The following is a 23,434-nucleotide window of genomic DNA, read 5'->3' on the forward strand; positions in this document are numbered from 1 at the left end:
CACGCTCTGATGCGTTGCAGTTAGACACGTCAGAGGCGGGCTGATACGTCTCACACACTTCCCTCTTTCTCTCTCTGTCTCATGCACTTTTCATCACACACTCACAAACACACTTGTGTCTCACAATTCATCTGCTTCTTATTCAACAACTGCACACTTTTAACTCTGAGCTGTTCTTACTCACACACACACACACACACCCTAAACACAACTGATAAAACAAGCCCTGTATTACTTCACAAACACACACAGAGACGTTCAGATGTATGTATGTACACACATTTATTCTCTCGTTCTCTGTCACACACACATGCTCTGTGTCAGTTGTTTGTGTGTTGTTGTATAATCACAATAAATGTGTAAAATCAACCTGAATTGTCTGAGCCGCATTTAATTCATTGTTATTTCTCTCTCCCTCTCTCTGTCTGTATCTGATTGTGCCTCTACAGTCATTTCCTGATGTAAAGGTCATATAATGCTCTGTCATTCTGTTTTCATTAGAGACAACGTGACAGCTATGTTGTGTTTTGTTTATTTTGTGTATGTGTTGTGCTTATGTTGTGGTTGTGTGTTTATGTTGTGTAAGTGGTTGTTTATTTTGTGTAAGTGTTGTTTTTATGTTGTGGTTGTGTGTTTATGTTGTGTAAGTGGTTGTTTATTTTGTGTTTATTTTGTGTAAGTGTTGTTTTTATGTTGTGGTTGTGTGTTTATGTTGTGTAAGTGGTGTGTTTGTTGTGGTTGTGTTGTGTGTGTGTAGTCAGTGTGATCGTAACATGACAGTTCTACCAGGGGCCTGTACCATGAATGTAGCTTAAACTCAGGGTAGTTGGATTAGTTTTGGGTTGACAAAACCAAACCAACGTGATCAAGCTTTGTTGGTACCATGAAGCAGCTCGTGGAGTTTCTTTGTCAACTCAAGCTTTGATCCTGAAGCTAAGATTAGTTTGCGCGCGCGTGCACATGAACGAGTGACGTCAGCATGGCTAAACCAATGGCATTATAAATGGATAAAGCGATTTCCACAACATGAACACAAAAATGAATTTCAGCCATGGACTGATGTGTTTCTGCTGTCTACGCAAGAGAGAAGTGTTTCAGAAACACTGCTGATTGCGTTAATGCGCAAGTTAAACACTATATAGTACACACATTTACTGTAGTGCTGTAGGGCAAACAGGATCCGCGGGGTCCTCGGTGGAACTACAAGGGGTCCGTGTCCTTGCGGGTAACTTTTTTATGTAAGGCATGCGTACAGAAATATTACAACAAATGTTCATTGAAGCTCCCGCATATTGCAATTTTAACCTGCGCGCGGACAAAAAACATCCATTCAGGCAGCAGAAGCAGTTAACCTTACATCTGCTTCATCATTTCCCTTCCGAGTACACATGAGAGGAGTGCAAATAAAGTTCATTCTCATATATTTCTGAACTTCTGTACAAATTTGTTAAAGCTCCAAACAGCTAATTTCACAGGCAAATGACACCACAACGCTTCTGCATTGTAAACTCTGACATCTTACGTGTTTAAAATCAATGAAACATGCACCGTGTACTGATGGTTCATGTCAAACAAGTTTCCCCAAAAATAACGCGGACTGTTGTTGCATGTTGGTCTCCTTTTAGTCTGATATGATAAAAACTAGGGTTTTTTGGCTGAAAGAAGACGGAGCTCAGAATTATAAAATAGCGGTGTGTTCTGCAACACAGAGAAGCGGAAGAAAATATAAGAATTACACTTAATAAAACAACAGAATGCATAAGCCTCTACCTTTAATAGACTAGTCTTTGCGCCATTAACCAGGGTCAGTCATTTCATTGAAGCCTTAATAAAAACTACTGTTCAGGACAAAGAAAAATGTCCTAATACAGTGAAACTGAAAGTGTTTTTAGATGTTCTGCACCACAGACAAGAATGTAAAAAATACAATGCAAATACATGTGATACAATAAAAGTGGAATATAAGTAAGTACATTGAATTTCATGTGAGTGTAAGGGAAAGCCAGCAAATCTGTAAAATCAGATTTTACCTATATAGTAACTAATATTTGATTTTATATTTGTAATATATATTTTTATATTAGTATTTTTATTTTATTAAACAGTATAAAAAATAACTAGCCATTCTAACACGCAGTGTGAGTCAGTTACGTCACCTATATGTTTCTTTGCTCACAGCTGATTGGTCAAACTTCAGTCTGAGATCTTGAATCCAGATCATAATCTGCCCCGGAGCAGGTTAGCCGTGCAGCGTAAGATACCATGGTGACGAACACCGAAGAAAGCCGAGCGACTTTTATGGTACCTAAAACCAAAGGTTGGCACAAACTAAACTGAAACATAGCTGGCTAGCCACCTAAACCAGCTTCATGGTACAGGCCCCAGATGTTGTGTATTTCCATGTTTTGTGTGCTGATGTGACTGTAATGACTTGAGATGATCAGCGGGTGGCGCTGTGAGCCTAAGAAAACATGATTGACATTACCAATCATGAGCCAATCTGTGTGTTTATCTCTAAATCTGTTCAGTTCACGTGTCTCCTTCAGGTCCCCCTAAAAGACATGTACACTGTATGTAAAGTGCATTCTCATGTTATTCTTCATCAACACAGTGACGACGTCGTCTCTATTCAGTCTGTTTCCTCTGACATGTCTCGTCTATATGCAGTAGTGTGATGTTCTCTGATTAATGATTGTTCTTCTGATAAAGAAATCAACAGACGTATGAATATCAATATCATGTCATAGTCCCTATTTACTGTCATAAGTTAATACAGTAACGCCACCTGCTGCCATTACTCACAGTGTTCACAGGAAAGCCTTATTGTGATCTCTTCATGTTTGCATTTATAATGATTCTACAGCACAACTGTTGCAATTTTAGTGACATCGCTAAATTTCTCTCTCTCTCTCTCTCTCTCTCTGTCTCTCTCTGTCTCTCTCTCTGTCTCTCTCTGTCTCTCTCTGTCTCTCTCTGTCTCTCTCTGTGTCTCTCTCTCTCTCTGTCTCTCTCTCTGTCTCTCTCTCTCTCTCTCTCTCTCTGTGTGTGTTTGTGTTCTGTGGAGTGAATCTCCGCAGCTCTACAGCAGGTAAGACATCTTTAACTGGTCTGTCTGTGTATGTGTTGTTGTTATTTGAGTTCTTTATGCGTGTTAGCTGTTTCATACCGACAGTAGTGATGTGTTCGTGGCATCTAGGGAGCTCAGTGAGTGTTTTGATAAGTGATCTTTTATCAACTTTGTGTCTGTGAGTGTTTGTGTTGATCATTCTCCTGATTTAAATGATGGTAAAATCACCTCCGTCTCTCTCTCTCTCCTGTCTGTCAGTCAGTCAGGATGTGTGGTATGATGGTGGTTTACGACGATGACGGTGGAGGTGATGAAGAGTTTAGTGATGATGGGATGCGGATGCTGCCTCCTCCAGAGGTTGAGTGTGATGATGGGGGGGTGTGGGGTCCTCGGCGGGGTCACTGTAAGTGTGTGCTGTGGACGGTCATTCTGCTGCTGTGGAACCTCATGCTGCTCATGATGTGTGCAGGGCTCCTGCTTCTTATCCTCAGTGTCGTCCTGCTGCCCGCCGCCCTGCTGCTTTACACCGGATTCCTCTGTCACTCACGGGTGAGACACACACTCACACACACACGCATGATGCACGTGAACACATACCTGCGCATACGCACACACACGTGGACACATTCACGCGTGCACACACACACTCAGTGAGTATTATAATATTGTGATTGTGTCTCTGTAGGTCGTGGCTTCGGCGGCTCCTCTCTGTCGATACCTTGACGATAACAGTAGCTCCGCCCTCATCATCCTGGGTTTAGTGATGATGTCACCATTGGTTGTGGTTGCTGCGGCGTTATTCTGTGCTCTTCTCAGGCGGCTACACCTCTTCTTATATTTCCAGCCAATCACACAAGCTCGGCATCGTGGGCGGGGTCTGAGCTGGAGGCGGGACGTCCGTGCCTGGGTTTGACAGACATACACAGGTTCAGATGACCTCAGTGATGACCTCTGTAACCCTCATGAGGTGACAGATCTCACAGGACGACAACAGCGTAACTTTTCACACAAACACAAGTATATTCAAGTTCTGCCAGTAAGGCTCGGGAGGCAGGATGACGATGCAATGACCAGCTAAAGAAAGCAAGAGATAATATGAGAAAGTTCTTTGGCCCTGCCCGTAGCTTGAATACACAGAGTCGTAGATTCTTGCACTTCGGCTGAGATTAACCGCAGGATATATGGACAGGGACGGACCTGGTGGAGGTGGGGAGGAGGGGGGTGAATGTCTGCATTAGTATCTGTGAAGGCACAAGATGAGTAAATACCGATCTTATATAGTCCAAGTGTTGGATGATGACAGGCTAGAACTACAGGTAATGAGTGACGTAGCATTAGAGTCTTCCTGGCAGAACTTGCGCTAAAGCTTTCATTCACAGTGCTGTTGGATCGTGACTTTAGATTGTTGTGTGTTGCATTGTGTTTAAGCTTGTCGTGTACATAACAATATAACAATAACATTCATTCAAAACAAGAATCACATCGTGACTGGACTGACATGACGGAGTCACTCTAGATGATGTGTGATGTTTTAAATGTGCTTTTATACATTGTTTAGTTGTGTTATATTCATCTGTACAAGTAGAGAATAAACACAAATCAAACATTACATTTGACTTCATGTGCACTCTGCATATTTAAACAAAAGATGAAATGATGTGACTGGTTTTTAGATTAGACGTGTCCCAGAAAAAGCAGCGCTATAAAAATATCTCATGAGGTTTGATTATGAATTCATGAGCTTCAGAAAGAACTTGTGCAGAACTCTTCGTCTGTTAAACAGCTTACAGTCTCTCAGCATGTTTAGGTTTTTCTGTAACTCAGAATGAGAAAAAATCTCATTTTAAATATACAAATTAGGTATATCACTCAGTGTTGTGCTGACATAGCTCTACTGTCTGTTTCTCGTGTGTGTGTGTGTGTTTGTGCATCTGATCTGAATAGAAGTTCATGTACATATACAGACATACAAACGGTTTGACCTTAAACAAATCAAGTGTATGATTTACATATTCAAAACTTCTAATGTACCCCACCTCCTTTAACACGCTTTGATTGGTCACCATGACAACAGGCAGCGGCTGGACCTTTGCCATGGCAACATGATGGGATGAGAGAGGGTTGAGGTAATGACAAATAATGACAACCAGCAGAGAGAGTTTGTGTGTCAGCATAGTTTTAAACACGTTTAAGTCAAATGTTTGTGTAATAAAGTTTAAATTAAACACACACTCACGTTTTATTTTCTTATTATTAATGATATTTACTCTAGAACTAAAAATCCCTGTTGACAATATTTCAGTGCAGCAGTCTGGTGACAAGTAAAACCAGAACCAAAGATGTCATTTCCTGTTCATATTAAAACACTAAACAGCTGGTTCTTCACTCTATAGGAGTCCAGTTTCACTTATAGACTCTCAATATAAACTAATGTTGTGTCATTGAGACAAATCTAATAAACGTGTTTATAAAGTCACAACAGAGACCTCATAACAACACTAATGTCTAATGTGTCTCTGTGTTCATCTACACACACATTCATCAGTAAGTGTGTTTGTGATGTTCTGTAGCTCACTGTTGGGTGTCATGTCCTGTTGTTCATTTCTCTCGGGCCGTACCCCCCGTGACTCTCATTACTGTCAGACTGAATGTGAGCTAGAATCTGTCATTCATCCATCATGACGAGGGTCCGCATCACACACCGCTCCACCTGACCTGACACACACACACACACCTAGTGAGAAATCCAAACAACTTTCCTCAAAGATTGAAAGTCTGTGTGTGTGTGTGTGTGTGTGTGTGTGTGTGTGCGTGCGTGCGTGCGTGCGTGTCTGTTTGTTTGTGTATGGGTGTGTGTCTGTGTGTGTGTGTTAGTGAGTAATGAAGCTGTGATGTTATTGACACTGTTTCAGCTCCAGACATCATGAGCTCCATTCAGAACCGCTGACAGAAAATTAAACTCCAGACCGCCCACCACTAGTGTGATTGTGGAACGTTTCTCCCATAATGCACTGCTCCTCACGGGGTCTGTCTCTAATCATACGACTCTTGAGCGTTCGGCTCTCTTCAGCAGGAAAACTGTGAAATCATAACTGAAAGAATTTAGACACATATTTCATTCTAAAACGATCTTTTTATTTATGCTCATGTGATTAAAGTCTGGCTCTGTGTGTGTGTGTGTGTGTGTGTGTGTGTGTGTGTATACAGTGCATGTCTGTCTGCAGATGAAAGGAATATTGAAAATGTCATTAATTCTTTCTGTCTAGTATTTCCACTCAGCCATTTTCTCATCTCTGTAAAAGTCTTTTTTATGTCAGATTGGTAATTTTCTCTCGCCTGTGGACCGATTCACTCCCTCAGAATCCATCATTTCTCTTTGTATGCGTTAAACATTATTGAAGATTAGATTCACCATTAATATCCATAGAAAACTCCTCACTCGCTGGCGTTTCACTGAATTCAACACATTGGATGGAAGGGGAGGGCTAGACACATGATGTTGGCGTGAGCGGGAACAGTTTGTGTCTGGTGTTTGAAAAGCATCTGTTGTCATGAGTGAGATAGAGGATAAAACTCGCCTGACATTTCCAGCTTGTGTTTGTCTCAATCAGAGCTTTGTGTCGACACAAGCTCCTTCCATTCAGTCACTGCGTGGGTTTCCAGAGAGTTTTCCAAGCCTTCCACAAATCCACACAGCTCTCTCTCTCCTTGTGCTCAGCTGTTCTGTCTACACATCCATAAGAGTCACTGCAGAAATAAACTTCATCACAATCATTCAAACACACAATAAACAAATGAGTGACCGAAGAAATACCACCTCTTTTACTTACAGTACAAATTGCAAAACAAAATGATATGGGGATATACAGGAAAATACAGTGCAACCTATTTAATAATACATGCATGTATTATTTTTGTGTACTTTTAATAAGTGGCAATTTCTTGTGTATTATTTAATGCATTGTTGAATATATGTATAAATATGTGTATTAGAAGAATAGTGTGTGTGTGAATTTATTAAAAGATACATTATATAAATTTTATTTTATTTTATATATATTTCATATATGTATTAAACGTTTTCATTTATTGTATACGAATAAATACAAAAAAAAATTTTATTTATCAAACTCTCTCTTGTGGACGCGCAGAGTCTTGTGTGCCTGAGGGGCGTTGTGTTTGTGTCGCAGGGCTGACGCCATGCCAGAGTTTTGCCGACACCAGCACGAGCGTTTGATAAGTGTCAGATAAATCTGTGGAGATATTAACAGACGTCATCACACTTGACATGAGTGAGGGATTATTACTGAATAATTATTCACATTATAAACGTTCACTCACCGCGTGTGCTTTCGTTAACCAGTTTGTTTGATAAATGGAGAGACTCTGGATCGCCCTGGTGCTGGTGAGCGCGTGCCTGTGGCCAACACTCGCGCGCACCTCAGGTGAGTGGCGTCAGGTGTTATTCATCGGTTATGTTTTATCTGATGAAGACGTCTCTAAGAATATTTGTTGTTTATTAAGTTACGTTTACTTGAAAATATTTAGTAGTTTTCTTTTAGGTTTATCTGAGAACATATATTTGTTTCTCAGGCCTGCAAAAGTGTAATTATTTAAAGCAGGATTTCTGTAAATAATGTGTGCTTTATTGTATGACTGCTTGTGTAATGATAAATGACTTTGGTGTATCATTAACATAAATGAAGAGTTTGGTTCCAAAATGATATAGTTCCGTTTTTCAAACCTGTCAAAAATAATCTTTTTTTTATTGTGCATTCCAATTAAAGTCAATCGAACAGCAGTTGTTTTGATTTGATTTAAGCCATAATAACAAAACATGACAGTTAACTAACACAATTTAAAACAATAAATTATCTCATTTTGGAACCAAATTCTTCATATGTGACATCTCATTCATTTTCATCTAAAGGGATTTATTATTACACATTCATAAATCACAACGAGGACACATATGAATATTTATAAAAAATCTAATGTGTGTCACAGACAGTGTTGCGTAATTTCATTACTTCCCCCTTGAAAAAGTAAAGCAAGTAAACTACATACTTTGTGTAATATATGTGCGTGCTATAGTAGAAACGACATCAAAATTCAAAGTCTAACTTCTGTGCTTTAATGTATAATTCTCACATTTGTATACTTTGGTCAGTTAATAATAATAATACTTTATGTAGTTTTACATGAGTTATTTGACTGAATTAAGAGGCGTTTCATGTCTATCATTGAATCACTTCACTAATCCAGGTTGATGATGTAGAATATAGAAAGTAAATAGTAAGAAGTCATTAAATAGTGTTTGGAAAGTTGAAATAGTGTTTTTCAGAGTAACTTACAAATCACTGATCACAGATCTCACCTGCTTGAAATGAATCCATTTGATTTTCTCCAATCATAAGACAGTTTCATGTCGATCAGTCACAAACACAACATATTAAACAACCTGGAAACACAATACAAGACATGCTCATCAGAATATGAAAATGAATATTCTATAAATTACAGGGATATAGAGTGAAGTCGTGTGTTGTGTGTGTGTTAGACTGTTGTGAGGGAGATATTCTGCTCCTGCTGGACTCATCTGGTGACGTCAACTCATACCAGTTTACCAAGCTGCTGCACTTCCTCTCGGAGCTTCTGCGGCCATTTCTATTGGGCCGTGGTCAGGTGAGGGTGGGGCTTGTGCAGGTGGGAACCAATCCGAGACTAGAATTCGGCCTGGACACCTACAATACCCAGAATGCCCTACAGGAGGCGCTGATGAGGACACAGCTACTCCGTGGAGACGTGAACATAGAGGACGCTTTGCGATTGGCTCAGAGAACACTGCGTATTGACGGTCAAGCTGAAACCCCTCCTAGAATAATTCTCTGGCTCACAGATGGGGTGGGGCCGGGAGAAGTGGACGAACCAATGGCGTCGCTGCGGAGACAGCGCATTTCTATTTTGGCTGTTTCAACAGGGTCAGGAAATTATCACATGCTGCGTAACGTGGTGACTCCACCCATCGACAAACACCTGTATTTTGTAGATGTTGATGACATCAACATCATCACTGAAGACCTGAGGGAGGCCATCATACGTGAGACATTCACAACAATGTTTTATCTGCCGTAGTAGTGCACGTTTTAACCACCAAGATAATGAAGTCTCTGTTTGTCTTTCAGAGTTGATTCGTGCCGAGCGTCTGCAGGTGAGTGATGTTCGCTCTCACAGAGCCGTTCTGCAGTGGAGGCCGGTTCTCGGTGGAGGTTTGATGTCCTACGAGTTCAGTTATGGTCCGGACCCATCCAATGGCATGACGGGCTCCGTCAGCATAGAGTCCCAAAGCAAACTCATTCCTGGAGACTTCAGCTGGACCGAACTCAACAACCTGCAGCCCGATACGAGCTACACTGCCCGACTCATTCCCCAAACCAACATTCACAACATCAAAACGCTCAACGTTACCTTCAGAACCCTGCCTGGTGAGGACACCCAACATCTGCCCGATCTACTGAGAGGGAGAGTTTGTTTGTTACTTAACTAGGGCTTCGCAATATATTCAATTTATAAAAATATTGCAATGTGTGTAATCCGCAATATGCACATCGCAGTAGTTTGCAATAACTGAATCATTTGAAAGATTCAACAAGTTATGTATAGACCACTTTGGATGACGTAAACAACGCTGAGCCAACGCAGGGCCAGAATAACTTCTACTACACAATGTTTGAGCAAAATACAACTAACAGAAAATATTCAACCGAATCAGAATGTTTTAATTACATGTGAGATTTAAATAAATAAATAAAACTGAAACCGGAATTGTTTACATCTTGTGAAGTGGTCTATAGTCAAAGTTTACGATTGATGCCTATAAGGCTGTGTCTGATGTGTGGAATGTGATTAATAATCAGAAACAAAGTGAAATATGTATGTTGGTTATAATAGTTTTAGTTTTAAATATATTTTTGACAAACTTGAGCCATTATTGTATTCTTTAATATCATTCAGTCCTATTAGTTATACGGGTATCATTTTGAAATTGATTTTAGAAAAATATATATCGTATGACTTATCGCATTATTTAGCATGCTCTCCCATATTTCTTCAATATCGCACAGCCCTATACTTAACTCAGTTTGACTTCCTCCAGAGATGTTTGGTCCAGTCACAGTGATGGTGTCTGATTTGGGTCCAGACCGCTTGCGTGTGACGTGGCAGCCGGTTCAACCCAAGCAGGTCCAGCAATATCGTGTGGAATATGGAGCAATTCCCAGCGGGCCTGTCCGAACGGTGACACTGCCCTCCAATCAGAGCACAGCTCTTCTTAAACGCCTCCAGAAACACACTGAATATCTCATCACCGTCACTGCACTGCACTCCTCCGGCCAGCAGAGGGCCACGTCCATTAAAACCTGCACACAGGAAGGTACGGACAAGAAACATATCAGAAAGAGATGAAATAAAAATATACTCATCCATTGTTTCTATCAGTTCGCCCTGTACTCACTGACCTTCAGCTGACCCCAGCGGGGCGGGGCTCCGTGCACGTTGATTGGCGGGGCGGAGGAGTGGGGCTGATGGGATATTGGGTGAGTTGGAAGAATGACGACTGGCCTTCATCTGCATCATCCTCACTGTTCCTGCCGCCACGTTCACAGTCCACCCTGCTGTCAGAGCTGGGCCGCACCAGTCAGGTGTGTGTGTCGCCCGTGTATGAGACCGCCCGCGGCGAGGGTCTCTGCTGTACCGCACACACTTAAACAGGTACAACACACACACACAGACACACACAGACACACACACACAGACTCATCACACATCACTGACCTTTTCTTTATATGACGTGTGCAGATTCAGTGTGAACCAGAGAAGTGAACCAGCGCCGGCGGTCTGACTGGAGTTCACCTGCACAACAGCTACTGGACTGAAACTCAACTAATCTGATCTATTTGTAATATAAACTGTTTAACTCAAATAAAACAAAGTGAATTATATTACACATGAAGGGCTGGTCACACTAGATTGACAGCGTGAGAGACCCTGTAACTATGAGCAACAACCAGATGATATATAATTGCTTCCAATGTTTCCTCATCTGTAAGTCGCTTTGGATAGAAGCGTCTGCTAAATAACTAAATGTAAATGATATCAGACATCGTTTGTTCCGCTGCTCTCTTGATGGTGTTTTTGTCAACTTTAATACATTTATTTTCTTTCATAATAACAAAATTCTGCTAACTATGTAAGTGGTGTGTTTATGTCATCTGCATCTTTATGGGAATCAGAGTAATTGGGATAAAAAGTATAGTGTCCACATTTGTGTGTGTGTGTGTGTGGACATTTGGGATAAACAACAAGACACACACACAAACGTTAGGTTTGTATACTTTGTGGGGACTTTCCATAAGCGTAATGTTTTTATACTGAACAAACTGTCTATTCTGTTGCCTAACCCAATCACAACAATCACACACAACTTTCTGCATTTTTAAATAAAGATTATTTGGTCTGTTGACACCTGGCGACCTGAATGCAACATTGACTGTGTTTTTGTTTGCAATGTTGTGATTATATACAGACAAACATGTAGCCTAACCCTGTAAACACAGTTTCACTCAATCATCTTAACTCTCGCTTCTATACACTCACAATAAATACTCGATGATTCCTTCGCTTTGGTTAATAACTAATATTCGAAGAAAAATATGATTGTATCTCGTCATCTTGGAGCCAAACTCTTGATTTGTTTGCTAAAGTTGCGCACCGCGTCTCTTCCTCACAGCAGGCGGCGCTGTCACAGTTTCACACATCCGCCGTGATCATGTCGCGAGCTGCGGGTGGGATTCTGCCCGGTGACGGGATCCTGATCGCGGGGAAACTCTATTCGGGGGTCGCGCTCACGCTCGAGAACTGCCTGCTGCCGCTCGAGCGGGTGAACTGCAGCCCGTCGCGCGCCCACGGGCTGCCCGCGCGCACAGAACAGCAGCTGCGCAGCCGGATGTGCGAGATGATCCAGAGCGCGGGAATCCTGCTTCGCCTGCCTCAGGTGCGCGAGACCGTCGCCTGAGTTTCCGGTAAACCTGTCAGAAACCCGTCTGAGGTGGTCTGTCAAAAGCGGTTTAAACAAGCTGACCACCTTATGTGCGGTTTAAAGCAGGGTAGAAACACTAGTTAACCACTTTAAACTCAAATAAACATGGTTATTTATGAATTACACGCAGATTAATCAAAAAAAGTTTTAAGGTGAGTTTGCCAAACATGTCGGTTGAGTGTTGTGGATCGGTGCGTTGAGTCTGCTGTTTATTTGACCTCAACGTATAACAGTAGTTTTTGTGTAAGTGCCTCTTATACATTTCAGGTCGCCATGGCAACGGCCCAGATCCTCTTCCAGCGGTTCTTCTTCTGCAAATCGTTGGTGAAACACTGTACAGAGGTGAGACATGTATCATGAAAGCGTCTGTCACCGTCCTGTTATGACCCGTGACTCATGAGCGTTCACGTGACGCAGACGGTGGCTATGGCGTGTCTTCACCTCGCGTCCAAGATCGAAGAGGATCCGCGACGAGTGAGGGACGTGCTGAACGTGTTCCATCACCTCAAACACAGCACAGGAAACAGGTAACAGAGCACCTGCGTGGATTTGTGTTTGGAGAACTTTCTGATTGGACGGCTGTATCTGTCAGGTGCGTGAGTCCTCTGCTGCTGGACGACACTTACATCAGCCGCAAGAGTCACGTGATCAAAGCGGAGCGGCGCGTCCTGAAGGAGCTCGGCTTCTGTGTCCACATCAAACATCCTCACAAGGTCACACAACTTTTAACCCAACAGCCAGTTGTGTAGCTGGAAGAATGTGTTTTGAGCTGTCAGGTGTGTGTCTGCAGGTGATCGTGATGTATCTTCAGGTTCTGGAGGGTGAGAAGAACACCGGTCTTGTTCAGATGGCCTGGTGAGATCTGCTCTTACAGACTGAACACACAGGAATCACACTGAGAGGTGTAACGCTCTCTCTATCTCTCATCCAGGAACTACATGAATGACAGTTTGAGGACGGATGTTTTCTTAAGATTCAGGGCTGAAACTGTGGCATGTGCGTGTATCTTCTTGTCTGCAAGAGTGTTACAGGTGAACATGCATGCACGCACACACACACACACACATGTTCAAACACACAGTCGCCTGATTTCCGCTCTTTGTGTTGTGAAGATTGCTCTGCCTGATCATCCGCCCTGGTTCCTGCTGTTTGGGGCATCAGAAGAGGACCTGAAAGAGATCAGCACGTGTATTCTGAGGCTGTACACGCTGCCACGTGATTCGTTGGCTGATCTTCAGCAGCAGGTGGAGGAAACGCGTTTAACGCTGGAGACTCAATGTATTGCCGCGTCAGAACCGCCCGTGACGGACACTCCGACACGTGACTCGCCGTCGACCGGTTTCTCTCCCGCGTCTAAAGCTGGTGAGCTCATATACACCGACGTCACACACACTGTGTGCATCCAACGCAGTGTGTTTATGCATGTCTGTCTCTTTCAGCATCTCCTGCTGATGCTCGAACCAATCACGACTCTCTGCTGCCGAAACACATCCTCAGAAACATGTGTCGAAAGATCAGCAACAGAGAAAGGTGAGTGAACACCAGTACACAGTATGTAGTGCACTATTGTTTCTATCAACTAGTATGTGTGTTTGTCTTCAGGAGGAAGCGTCTGAGTCGCAGTGATGAAAGACGAAACGCTCAGTGCGTCCCATCACCACCCCGCCGCAGGTAACACCTCACCTGAGTCTCGCTCTCTTACATTAACCAGAACCAACACCACCTGTCTTACTCTCTGTCTGTCAGGCGCAGTCGTAGCGTATGCTCTCCAGAACCGTTTTTCTCTCCTGGACGTTCAAAGTCTCACCGACACCGAGAGAGACAGCGAGGTCGAACGAAAGGATATTCGCCTCACAGGACATGATGATGAAGGTGATGATGTCATCAGGTGGGCTGGAAATCAGGAAATTATTTTATAACAATACAACAGATCAATAGTACCAAAGTAAACCTGGTTAGCAACATGTTGTTAGTTTTCTTATTCATTTGATGTTTTTTCGAAGTTGCTTTTGGATGAAACGCTTTATGTATATTTTTCACATGGTTTATTATTAACATTTAGTGCTGGAATGGGCCAAAACGTGTGTTCGCTTGAAAAAGAAAATTGTTGAATGCATTTGAAATAAAAGAAAGTTATAAGATGTTTGTCTCTGTGGGACTGCGTGTGTTTGCTAACTCAGAGTCGGAGTTTAATTGGCCTGGTGGAGTGAAATTAATCCCTGATGAGTGAAGATGCACGTTCAGCTCAACACATCATTTCCTGCTGTCTGTCAAATGATCACAAACTGACAGCTGAAAAAAACAACTTTATATGTCAACCCCCATCACATACCAACTGTGTAATAACATATGCTGCAGTGCAGGCTAATCTACTTAACTTTACAAAACTGGGACATTTTTTGAAACATTTCAGCTTTTTGACTTGACAGTAAACAGCAACGTTATAAAGATGATAAAACTGCTCTCATAAATCACATTGCATATCAATCCAGTTCTTACAACAACAAAATTACTTTAATTCAAGAGACTGTAATGACTGCACAGTGTGTCTCTCAGGAGGAAGTGTCTAAAGAACCGTCCTCCATGCATCCCATCAGCCTCCAGAGACACCTGTGTGAAGTGTCAACACAATCAGTTCAGCTGTCTGTCTATCGCTCTAATGTTAAGAAATCTCGCTGTCAGCTCTATTCGTCAACAATCACACGGACATTGGGATGTACAATATACTGTATATGCTTTCAGAGATGTGCATTGAATATTTATCTTTCGATCTATCTATATATATTTAAACAGCCACGGAAAAAATGCATTTTGTTGAAAATTCATTTCTCAAAAATGTTCCAAAATCATGTTTTTTATTGTGTTATATTTTGTAAGTTTGTCATATTTATTATGACTTAATGTAAACAACCCAACTGCAGTTTAATTGATATTATTTGGAATGTACAGTAAAAAAAATACTACGTATAATATTTTTTTACTTTTCACATATAGAAAAATACAAGCTTTTTATTGTGCATTAAAATTAATAAAAATCAAACTGCAGTTGGTTTGTTTTGACTTTAGCCATAATGACTCATAAAACTAACACAATAACATAATAAAAAATATGATTTTTGATTATTTTGAGAAATAAACTTTTATATATATATATATAAAGATAGAGCGTTTTTATTTTTAATCCATATTTGGAAATGAGTGGTTTGTAAATGAGGTCATCTGTAAACCGAGGACAGGCCGTAACATGTGTTCTGATGAGAAACCTTGTGTTGTGGCGTTGTGTCTTTGCTAATGACTTGAGCTGCTAACTAGTCCACGATTAATGAGTCTGGTGGGGTTAATTATTTGCCCATGTGTAAAAATGCTTGTTCAGCGTTCGTGTCCTAATACATGCAGATCTCTGGTGGAATCTCGCTGGCCTTTCACGGCATGTTCTCCTAACGCAGGAGGGCCAGGATGGAGCGGATGTTGTTGAAATTTATTTGGTAACCATGGTGACGGAGGGGGTTTGAGATCAGTGAGGCATCACAGAGAGCATTCAGAGAGAAGCTTCATAAATGATAAGCATCAAAAAGACTTCAAGCAGCCAATCGATCGGATATCAGGTGAGTCATGGCCGCTCCGGGGAAACCCATGACCTCTACTCAGCGTATGGCTTCATCTCCTCTCTACATCACCGTCTACATTTTCCTGGTGCTGCTGGGGAACGTGGGTAATGCCACGGTCATCGGTGTGGTGGTAGAAAGCATTCTGCGGGATCCAGGAGTCATCCGCAGCTCTGATGTCATTCTGGTCAACATGGCTTTCTCCAACCTGATGGTGTCGTTGGCCAGAAACTCTCTTCTGGTGGTGTCTGACCTGGGCTTAGAGGTATGATCATAGAACTAATGGATGGATTGATGGTTTGTTGGATGGCTGGATTGATGGATTGGTGGTTGGTTTGTTGGATAGATGGATTGATTTTTGGTTTGTTGGATGGATGGATGGATGGGTTGATTTTTGGTTTGTTGGATGGATGGATGGATGGATGGATTGATTGTTGGTTTGTTGGATAGATGGATTGATTTTTGGTTTGTTGGATGGATGGATGGATGGATTGATGGTTTGTTGGATGGATGGATTGATATTTGGTTTGTTGGACGGATAGATGGATGGATTGGTTTGTTGGATGGATAAATGGATGATAGAATAACGATGAACAAAGTGAACAACAATCCAAGTAAATTTTGCAATATGAAAAAACACATTCTCTTCCTCAAAATTCATGTGACCATAAAAGTCTCTTTTACACGGATCCAACAAACTAAAACTAAATCAGACTCTCTGGATCAGCGTGAGTATTAAGTGAATGTGTATTAAGGTATTAAGGTTTTAAAGATTTTATAAGGAAAGAATCTTTATGAAAGATATTGTGCAGAGTTTGGGCCAAAGGCAGCGCAGTCACTCTTAGATCTCAGATCTGTGTGATGGAAACATTAAATGACCTTAGAAAGAAGTAAAACCCCGGAAACGCTTCACAAGTCAGTTAATAGAACTGGAAGTGATTGGTCCAATGTTTCTTTCATCTCTGAAGATCTGTTCACAGGAACATGGACAGAAGAAATGTGTGTGACGTGTAGATTTTGTTCAGAAATAACTCACCGTCCAGTTCGGCATAAATCAGACATTTCAGGGTGAATGTACTCTTTTTCCATCACTCTTAATGTCTCTCCTCACAGTTCTTCCTGAATAAAGGCTGGTGTCGTTTTATGATGGGCGTCTGGGTTTGGTTGCGCTCAGCAAACGTTTGGTCGACGTTCTTTCTCAGCGCGTTTCATTTTCAAACTCTTCGCCGGGTCGCTCCACCCGTCATTAACCTGCAAGGCCCCCGCAAGCTTCCAAAATCCCTCGTCCTCTGCTTCTTCCTCATCTGGAGTCTAAATCTCATCTACTCCATCCCAGCATTTACCTTCTCCAAAAACGGAGACAAGAACTCCACCGAGGTCCGTCGCTCTATTAGAACCAATAGACCAAACATACTCGTCTTCTTTATTTGACCTTTGACTTCTGTCTCTCTCCAGTCGTTGATGTTGGTGAGCAGCACGACTCGACCGTTGTTGGGTTGTGTTTGGGATTTTCCATCAATTAACAGCGGCTTGGCCTTCGCCACCTGCTCCATGGTGATACACGAGAGCATTCCCATCTTCCTGATGAGTGTCACTAATGTGGGATCCCTGCTGACGCTCTATTCCCACGGACTGACACGGAACGCCGCTCACAAGAGTCAGGATGCACCAATCAACAGTCGGATCCCTGTCGAGAGACGGGCAGCTAAGGTGAGCACAGCCGCATAAGTGAGCACACTGACAAAAACAGCTCGGCTTCATCTGCGTCAGATGATCAATAGACGCTGGAACACTAGACTTGATGTGTGTGTATTTGTGTGTTTGTGTCAGGTGATTCTGGCTCTGAATCTTCTCTTCATCGCCTCATGGGGCACCAGCATCATCTCTGTCAACTACTTCAACTATAACCGTGGATCATCCACTGAGTTTCTGCTTATCGTCGCCCGCATCGGCAACATTGCCTTCATCGCGCTGTCGCCCATCATCCTCGCCGTGGGACACCGGAGACTCCGAGCGTTCATCAAGTCAGTCCTGTCTCACATAGTCTGACACACAGACAGCTGTCTCTCTCGCTTTCTCTCTCAACAAAAGCCTTTGAAAGGCAAAGACTTTTTCTGAATCATGAGAATAACTCAAGTATGATTGTGTGTATAAGAGTAGAGTTTGAGCTTTAATAAAGTTGCATTTTCTGTTGATCCTGAGGATTCTGTGTGTGTTTGAGACATCTGTCCAATCACTATTCTCGGGTGCGGAGAACTGAGCTCTTGTATATATGCTCATTTGTGTCTACTGACACCTAGTGACCAACAGTTATTACAGGCTCGATTTTAAAAAGAATTCTGTCCTCATTTATTCATCCTCACAAGTTTCTTTCTTCTTCAGAAGACAAAGAAGAGATTTAGAAGAAGAACACTTAACTCCATTGACTTACATTGTATGAATACTGAGACATTTCTCTAAATATCTTCTGTTGCATTCCACTGATTTGCAACAACATGAGAGAGAAAAAATGATGACAGAATGTAGATTATTATGTCAAATGTTCCTTTAGTAGATCGATGTAAATGTAACGTGTTAAATGTGTATGATTATAATTGAACCCTTTCATGCATAACGTCACTCTGGAATAGTTTCATTTGTGTTGGTATTCATTGATATATATCTGCGGACGGATGATGCTCTAGTGTCTCCTCTAGTGGTTAATGTGCATACAGCACAAGAATGATAGCTGTGCACTCTTGTGATCTGTGTGTGCGTGAGTGTGTGTGTGTGTGTGTGTGTGTATGCATGAGTGTGTGCGTGCGTGTGATCGTGTGAGTGTGTGTGTGTGTGTGTGTGATCGTGTATGAGTTTGAGAGTGTGTGTGTGATCGTGTGAGTGTGTGAGTATGAGTGTGTGTGATCGTGTGAGTGTGTGTGATCGTGTGAGTATGTGAGTATGAGTGTGTGTCTGTGATCGTGTGAGTATGAGTGTGTGTGTGATCGTGTGAGTGTGTGTGATCGTGTGATCGTGTGTGTGTGATCGTGTGTGAGTATGAGTGTGAGAGTAAGAGTGTGTGTGATCGTGTAAGTGTGTGAGTATGAGTGTGTGTCTGTGATCGTGTGAGTATGAGTGTGTGTGTGATCGAGTGTGTGTGATCGTGTGAGTATGAGTGTGTGTCTGTGATCGTGTGAGTATGAGTGTGTGTGTTTGTGTGTGATCGTGTGAGTATGAGTGTGTGTGTGTGTGTGTGTGTGATCGAGTGTGAGTATGAGTGTGTGAGTATGAGTGTGTGTGTGTGATCGTGTGAGTATGAGTATCTGTGTGTGCGTGCGTGTGTGAGGGTGATCCTGTATGAGTTTGAGAGTGTGTGTGTGTGTGTGTGTGTGTGTGTGTGGGTGTGGGTGTGGGTGGGGGTGAGAGTGTCTGTGTGTGCGTGCGTGTGTGAGGGTGATCCTGTATGAGTTTGAGAGTGTGTGTGTGTGTGTGTGTGTGTGTGGGTGTGGGTGTGGGTGGGGGTGAGAGTGTCTGTGTGTGCGTGCGTGTGTGAGGGTGATCCTGTATGAGTTTGAGAGTGTGTGTGTGTGTGTGTGTGTGTGGGTGTGGGTGGGGGTGAGAGTGTCTGTGTGTGCGTGCGTGTGTGAGGGTGATCCTGTATGAGTTTGAGAGTGTGTGTGTGTGTGTGTGTGTGTGTGTGGGTGTGGGTGTGGGTGGGGGTGAGAGTGTCTGTGTGTGCGTGCGTGTGTGAGGGTGATCCTGTATGAGTTTGAGAGTGTGTGTGTGTGTGTGTGTGTGTGTGTGTGTGGGTGTGGGTGTGGGTGGGGGTGAGTGTGTCTGTGTGTGCGTGCGTGTGTGAGGGTGATCCTGTATGAGTTTGAGAGTGTGTGTGTGTGTGTGTGTGTGTGTGTGTGTGGGTGTGGGTGGGGGTGAGTGTGTCTGTGTGTGCGTGCGTGTGTGAGGGTGATCCTGTATGAGTTTGAGAGTGTGTGTGTGTGTGTGTGGGTGTGGGTGAGTGTGTGTGTGTGCGTGCGTGCGTGTGTCTGATTAAATGTTTCCACACGAATAGGTGAGGGAAATTATTAATTTAATACTATTATTGTTGTTTATTAAATAACTGTATATCTTTAAATGATTTCTCATAAAATTCGACATTATTTAATAACCCCTACAAGCATTATCTTTCTTATCTCTTTACTTAAAGCAGTCATTGATTCTGGGTTCTTGAGTTCTTGAGTTCTCGAGACACTCTGTGGGTTTGATAATGAATTCAGCTGCTAACAAGTGAACGTTTAATGAGTCTGCAGGGGTTAATAATCCCTCATGTGTTCAAACGCATCTTCAGCTTGTTTATCTTATATCTCTGGTGGAATCTCTCTGCTCTTCATATCTCCACCTATAACAAACAGAGCTGGGATGGAGCTGATGATGCCTTATCTGCATATATATTTGGTTACCGTGGTGATAGAGGGGGGTTTGAGGTTGGGGTGGGAGGTACCGGGACAACATCACTGAGATCTTTTCATTGAGTCATTGAGTTCTGAAGACATTTTGAAGTTATCGGGTGAATGAGCAGGTGAATCATGGGCTCCGAAGACAAACCCGTCAGCATCACTCAGCGTATGGCTTCATCTCCTCTCTACATCACCATCTACATCTTACTGGTGCTGCTGGGGAACGTGGGTAATGCCACTGTCATCTGTGTCGTCGGGGAAAGCATTCTGCGGGATCAAGGAGTCGTCCGAACGTCTGACGTGATTCTGGTCAACATGGCTATATCGAACCTGATGGTGTCATTGGTGAGAAATACTGTAGTGATGGTGTCTGACCTGGGAGTTGAGGTACATTAGAATCATCATCATCTTCATTCTAGTATTCACATGGAGGTCAACGTTCATTTCATTGTGTCGTTCTGCTCCTGCTATAAACTTGAACCATGTCTTCTTGCAGATATTCCTCAACAGAGACTTGTGTCATTTTATGATGGGCATCTGGGTTTGGTTGCGCTCTGCAAATGTCTGGTCAACGTTCTTTCTCAGCGCGTTTCATTTTCAAACTCTGCGTCGAGTCGCCCCACCTGTGGTCAAACTGCAGGGTCCGCGCGGACTTCCGTCATCTCTCATCCGCGGCTTCTTCTGCATCTGGAGTCTCAATTTCATCTATGCCATTCCAGCATTTATTTTCTCGAAGAACGGAGGACAAAACTCCACTGAGGTCAGTTTGATTTACTCTGTTTTCATCTCTGTGTTGAGTGCATCTCAAAATATATATTTCTTTATTCCACCCTTGACCTCCAGACGTTGATGTTGGTGAGCAGTACGACTCGGCCGTTGATGGGCTGCATCTGGGATTTTCCGTCACCTTACAGCGGCTTGGCTTTCGCCACCTCCTCTATGGTGATGCACGAGAGCATTCCCATCTTCCTGATGAACTTCACTAACCTTGGCTCTCTACTGACTCTGTACGCTCACGGACGCGAACGGAATTCTGACAAGACTCAAGATGCACCGGTCATAACCCGGATCCCTGCAGAGAGACGGGCGGCTAAGGTGAGCGCGGCCTCAGAACCGAACCCTGAGGTCCCTCTGCTCATTTGACTATAACAAAACTTCTGTTTGTGTTTGTGTCAGGTAATTCTGTCTCTGAATCTTCTCTTCATCGCCTCATGGGGCACCAACATCATCTCTGTCAACTACTTCAACTATAACCGTGGATCATCCACTGAGTTTCTGCTTATCGTGGCTCGCTTTGCTAACATGGGCTTCATCGCGCTGTCACCCATCGTCCTCGCCGTGGGACACCGGAGACTCCGATCGTTCATCAAGTCTCTCCGGCCTCGCATTCTCTGGACAGAGAAACTTCACAGTTAGCCAGAGTTTGCCATCTGCCTTTGCTTAACTGTTTGTTTGAGTGTGTAGTGTTTTTTATGATAGAGATCCAGCTTTGGATTGTTTGTCTTGCTCAATAAATTACTGTAAAGTCAATGGGATTTAAATAAACACTCGATGGAACTGTGTGCGTGTGATTCATTGTGTTACAGTGCTTGATTTATTCTCTTGTCATAACATGAACACCCTAACTGTCCAGCTAAACCTGCTCCTAGTCATAAATGACTGTTTTGTTGAGCTGGTCATGATGTTCAGATTCAGTGATGTGTTTCAGTTATAACTCACCCTGAATGAAATACAAGGAAATATGCAAACATCCAGAATTATACAATGCTTTAAAATGGACTGTAAGATATCAAACGTCATGTTAGTTTTTTCACATGTAGAAATTAATGTATTGCATATGACCCCAAATTACTTTTATTTAATTTATAAGCATTAATAAAATTAGATACTTTTAAATTCTAATAATAAGACTTGTATCCTTATTTTAACCATGAAGTTTTTAAGAAAATATAATTTTTCAGCAGTCAATCTCTATAGTCATTTCTTCCCCGTGTGTTCTGTTTTAGCAAACGTGTCTTTCTGTGTAGCCGCCGCTGCGTTCTGTTTGCTTGTTTCCGGGTGTTTCTCTTCCGGGCGTTTGATCCAACGAGCCCAATGTTGTATCATGACACTGATTCTCTTGCGCAGTTTTCCATGTCCGAGTGCCACAACCAGCGGGCTGAACCCCACAAAGAGTGAAGCTGAGAAATGAGCGACGGTCAGCAGTCCTTCAGCGTGCAGCCCGCCGTTGTAGTTATAGTATGTCACTGCGGCCACCTGCAGCACCCAACAGCCCACAAAGAGCACGACCAGGGCAACGATCACGTGACCTGCCTTCTTCTCACTGGACGTGTGTCTGTCCGAATCCCCCGCAGCTGTGACACCGCCCGCAGTGACTGCTCTGATGTGCTTGCCCAGCGAGTGTAGGGTCGCAAAGTTGGTGGCCATCATTAAAATGAGCGGCAAGACCTCGTTCAGCGCCAGAGACGTGGAGGCAAACGCATTGCCCTGCTGCTCGGTGGGAAACTCCCAAACGCAACCCAGCAGCGGGCGCGTGGTACAGCTTATCACCATCAGCTCCACCGTGGTGTTCCCGCTCACGTGGGTGGTGTAGACGAGGGCCGGGATTGAGAACAGCAGGTTCACGCCCCAAACCACGCCCAGAATGGCCCACACCCGCCTGCGCTCCCTCTGGTGACCATGCGGGCCCATGGTGACGTGCTGGCGACGTAGGGGTGGCGCAGTGAAAGGCGCTGAGGGCCAGAGTGACCCAGCAGCCCACCGCCCGCCACCACACCCACAGGAGCATAAATACACGACACCAGCCGGGTGACAGCGACACCTCCAGACCCAGATCGGAAACGAAGATCGGGGACCGTCCGGAAAATGGACGTCAGCAGGTTTGCCAGGCACAGATTGACCAGGATGGTGTCGGATGGGGGCAAATGACGGGCAGTGTTTTCTTTAGCACACTGAAACACCTAGAAAATACAGACAATAAGTGAAGATACTGAGAACAAAATCTTATTGTATCGACATTAAAACCCCTTACTTACAACTCCTGAGATCTCTGCAACGCAATATATTTTTATGTTCTGTTAGTATTTGTTGTTAATTAAAAACAAAATGAAAAATATTAAAATGATCTCACAAGGTCTGTGAAGTGTCACATTTACATTTGATTCATTTTCACGTGTATAATGATCGAAAGTATTCTGTTGAAACGAATCATAAAACATGTTGAATGTGTCTCATC

General features: G+C 43.0%; 7 protein-coding genes across 10 annotated transcripts in view; 6 read left to right on the plus strand and 1 right to left on the minus strand.

Moving 5' to 3' along the window:
* The window catches only part of nbl1 (NBL1, DAN family BMP antagonist), a 4,863-nt gene extending 4,483 nt beyond the window's left edge, over nt 1-380 (plus strand). The window contains exon 4 of one of the 3 annotated variants that reach the window (XM_079470882.1): nt 1-380. This exon is cut by the window's left edge and continues 211 nt beyond it. In XM_079470882.1, coding sequence (XP_079327008.1) covers nt 1-44 — 44 coding nt within the window. In that variant the 3' untranslated portion in view covers nt 45-380. The other 2 variants (XM_079470881.1, XM_079470883.1) reach the window with 2 other exon arrangements.
* Nucleotides 381-3,334: 2,954 nt separating this feature from the next.
* On the plus strand, nt 3,335-3,980 carry tmem88bl (transmembrane protein 88b-like; the record flags this gene model as incomplete). Its single annotated transcript, XM_079470904.1, has 2 exons — nt 3,335-3,616; nt 3,753-3,980. The coding sequence occupies 2 exons, from the start codon at nt 3,335-3,337 to the stop codon at nt 3,978-3,980; spliced, it is 510 nt and encodes a 169-aa protein (XP_079327030.1).
* A 2,209-nt stretch (nt 3,981-6,189) lies between these two features.
* On the plus strand, nt 6,190-11,610 carry LOC306902326 (von Willebrand factor A domain-containing protein 1-like). The gene is made up of 6 exons (XM_079470796.1): nt 6,190-7,512; nt 8,628-9,167; nt 9,253-9,552; nt 10,224-10,499; nt 10,565-10,837; nt 10,925-11,610. Exons 1-5 carry the CDS (start codon nt 7,443-7,445, stop codon nt 10,831-10,833), a joined length of 1,455 nt encoding a protein of 484 aa, XP_079326922.1. The 5' UTR covers nt 6,190-7,442; the 3' UTR covers nt 10,834-10,837; nt 10,925-11,610.
* A 246-nt stretch (nt 11,611-11,856) lies between these two features.
* LOC306902328 (cyclin-L1-like) lies at nt 11,857-14,305 on the plus strand. Of its 2 annotated transcripts, none has more exons than XM_079470799.1 (10): nt 11,857-12,119; nt 12,432-12,506; nt 12,582-12,691; nt 12,757-12,877; nt 12,955-13,019; nt 13,096-13,195; nt 13,277-13,526; nt 13,604-13,694; nt 13,767-13,835; nt 13,911-14,305. In XM_079470799.1, exons 1-10 carry the CDS (start codon nt 11,895-11,897, stop codon nt 14,026-14,028), a joined length of 1,224 nt encoding a protein of 407 aa, XP_079326925.1. In that variant the 5' UTR covers nt 11,857-11,894; the 3' UTR covers nt 14,029-14,305. The 2 variants fall into 2 exon arrangements, with proteins under 2 accessions (XP_079326925.1, XP_079326924.1); XM_079470798.1 differs by having other exon boundaries at nt 11,877-12,316.
* Nucleotides 14,306-15,549: 1,244 nt separating this feature from the next.
* On the plus strand, nt 15,550-17,963 carry LOC306902327 (olfactory receptor class A-like protein 4). Its single transcript, XM_079470797.1, has 4 exons — nt 15,550-16,034; nt 16,883-17,146; nt 17,225-17,479; nt 17,600-17,963. Exons 1-4 carry the CDS (start codon nt 15,777-15,779, stop codon nt 17,816-17,818), a joined length of 996 nt encoding a protein of 331 aa, XP_079326923.1. The 5' UTR covers nt 15,550-15,776; the 3' UTR covers nt 17,819-17,963.
* Nucleotides 17,964-20,328: 2,365 nt separating this feature from the next.
* LOC306903032 (olfactory receptor class A-like protein 4) lies at nt 20,329-21,615 on the plus strand (the record flags this gene model as incomplete). The annotated part of the gene is made up of 4 exons (XM_079471951.1): nt 20,329-20,586; nt 20,696-20,959; nt 21,043-21,294; nt 21,376-21,615. The coding sequence occupies 4 exons, from the start codon at nt 20,329-20,331 to the stop codon at nt 21,613-21,615; spliced, it is 1,014 nt and encodes a 337-aa protein (XP_079328077.1).
* A 561-nt stretch (nt 21,616-22,176) lies between these two features.
* Nucleotides 22,177-23,434, minus strand: part of ora4 (olfactory receptor class A related 4) — a gene marked incomplete at both ends in the record, with an annotated part of 1,683 nt that continues 425 nt past the window's right edge. The window contains 3 exon segments of the mRNA XM_079471952.1: nt 22,177-22,911; nt 22,913-23,050; nt 23,052-23,159. Coding sequence (XP_079328078.1) covers nt 22,177-22,911; nt 22,913-23,050; nt 23,052-23,159 — 981 coding nt within the window.

The sequence above is a fragment of the Barbatula barbatula genome (assembly GCF_947034865.1).
Source record: "Barbatula barbatula genome assembly, chromosome: 13".
Taxonomy (NCBI): Eukaryota; Metazoa; Chordata; class Actinopteri; order Cypriniformes; family Nemacheilidae; genus Barbatula; species Barbatula barbatula.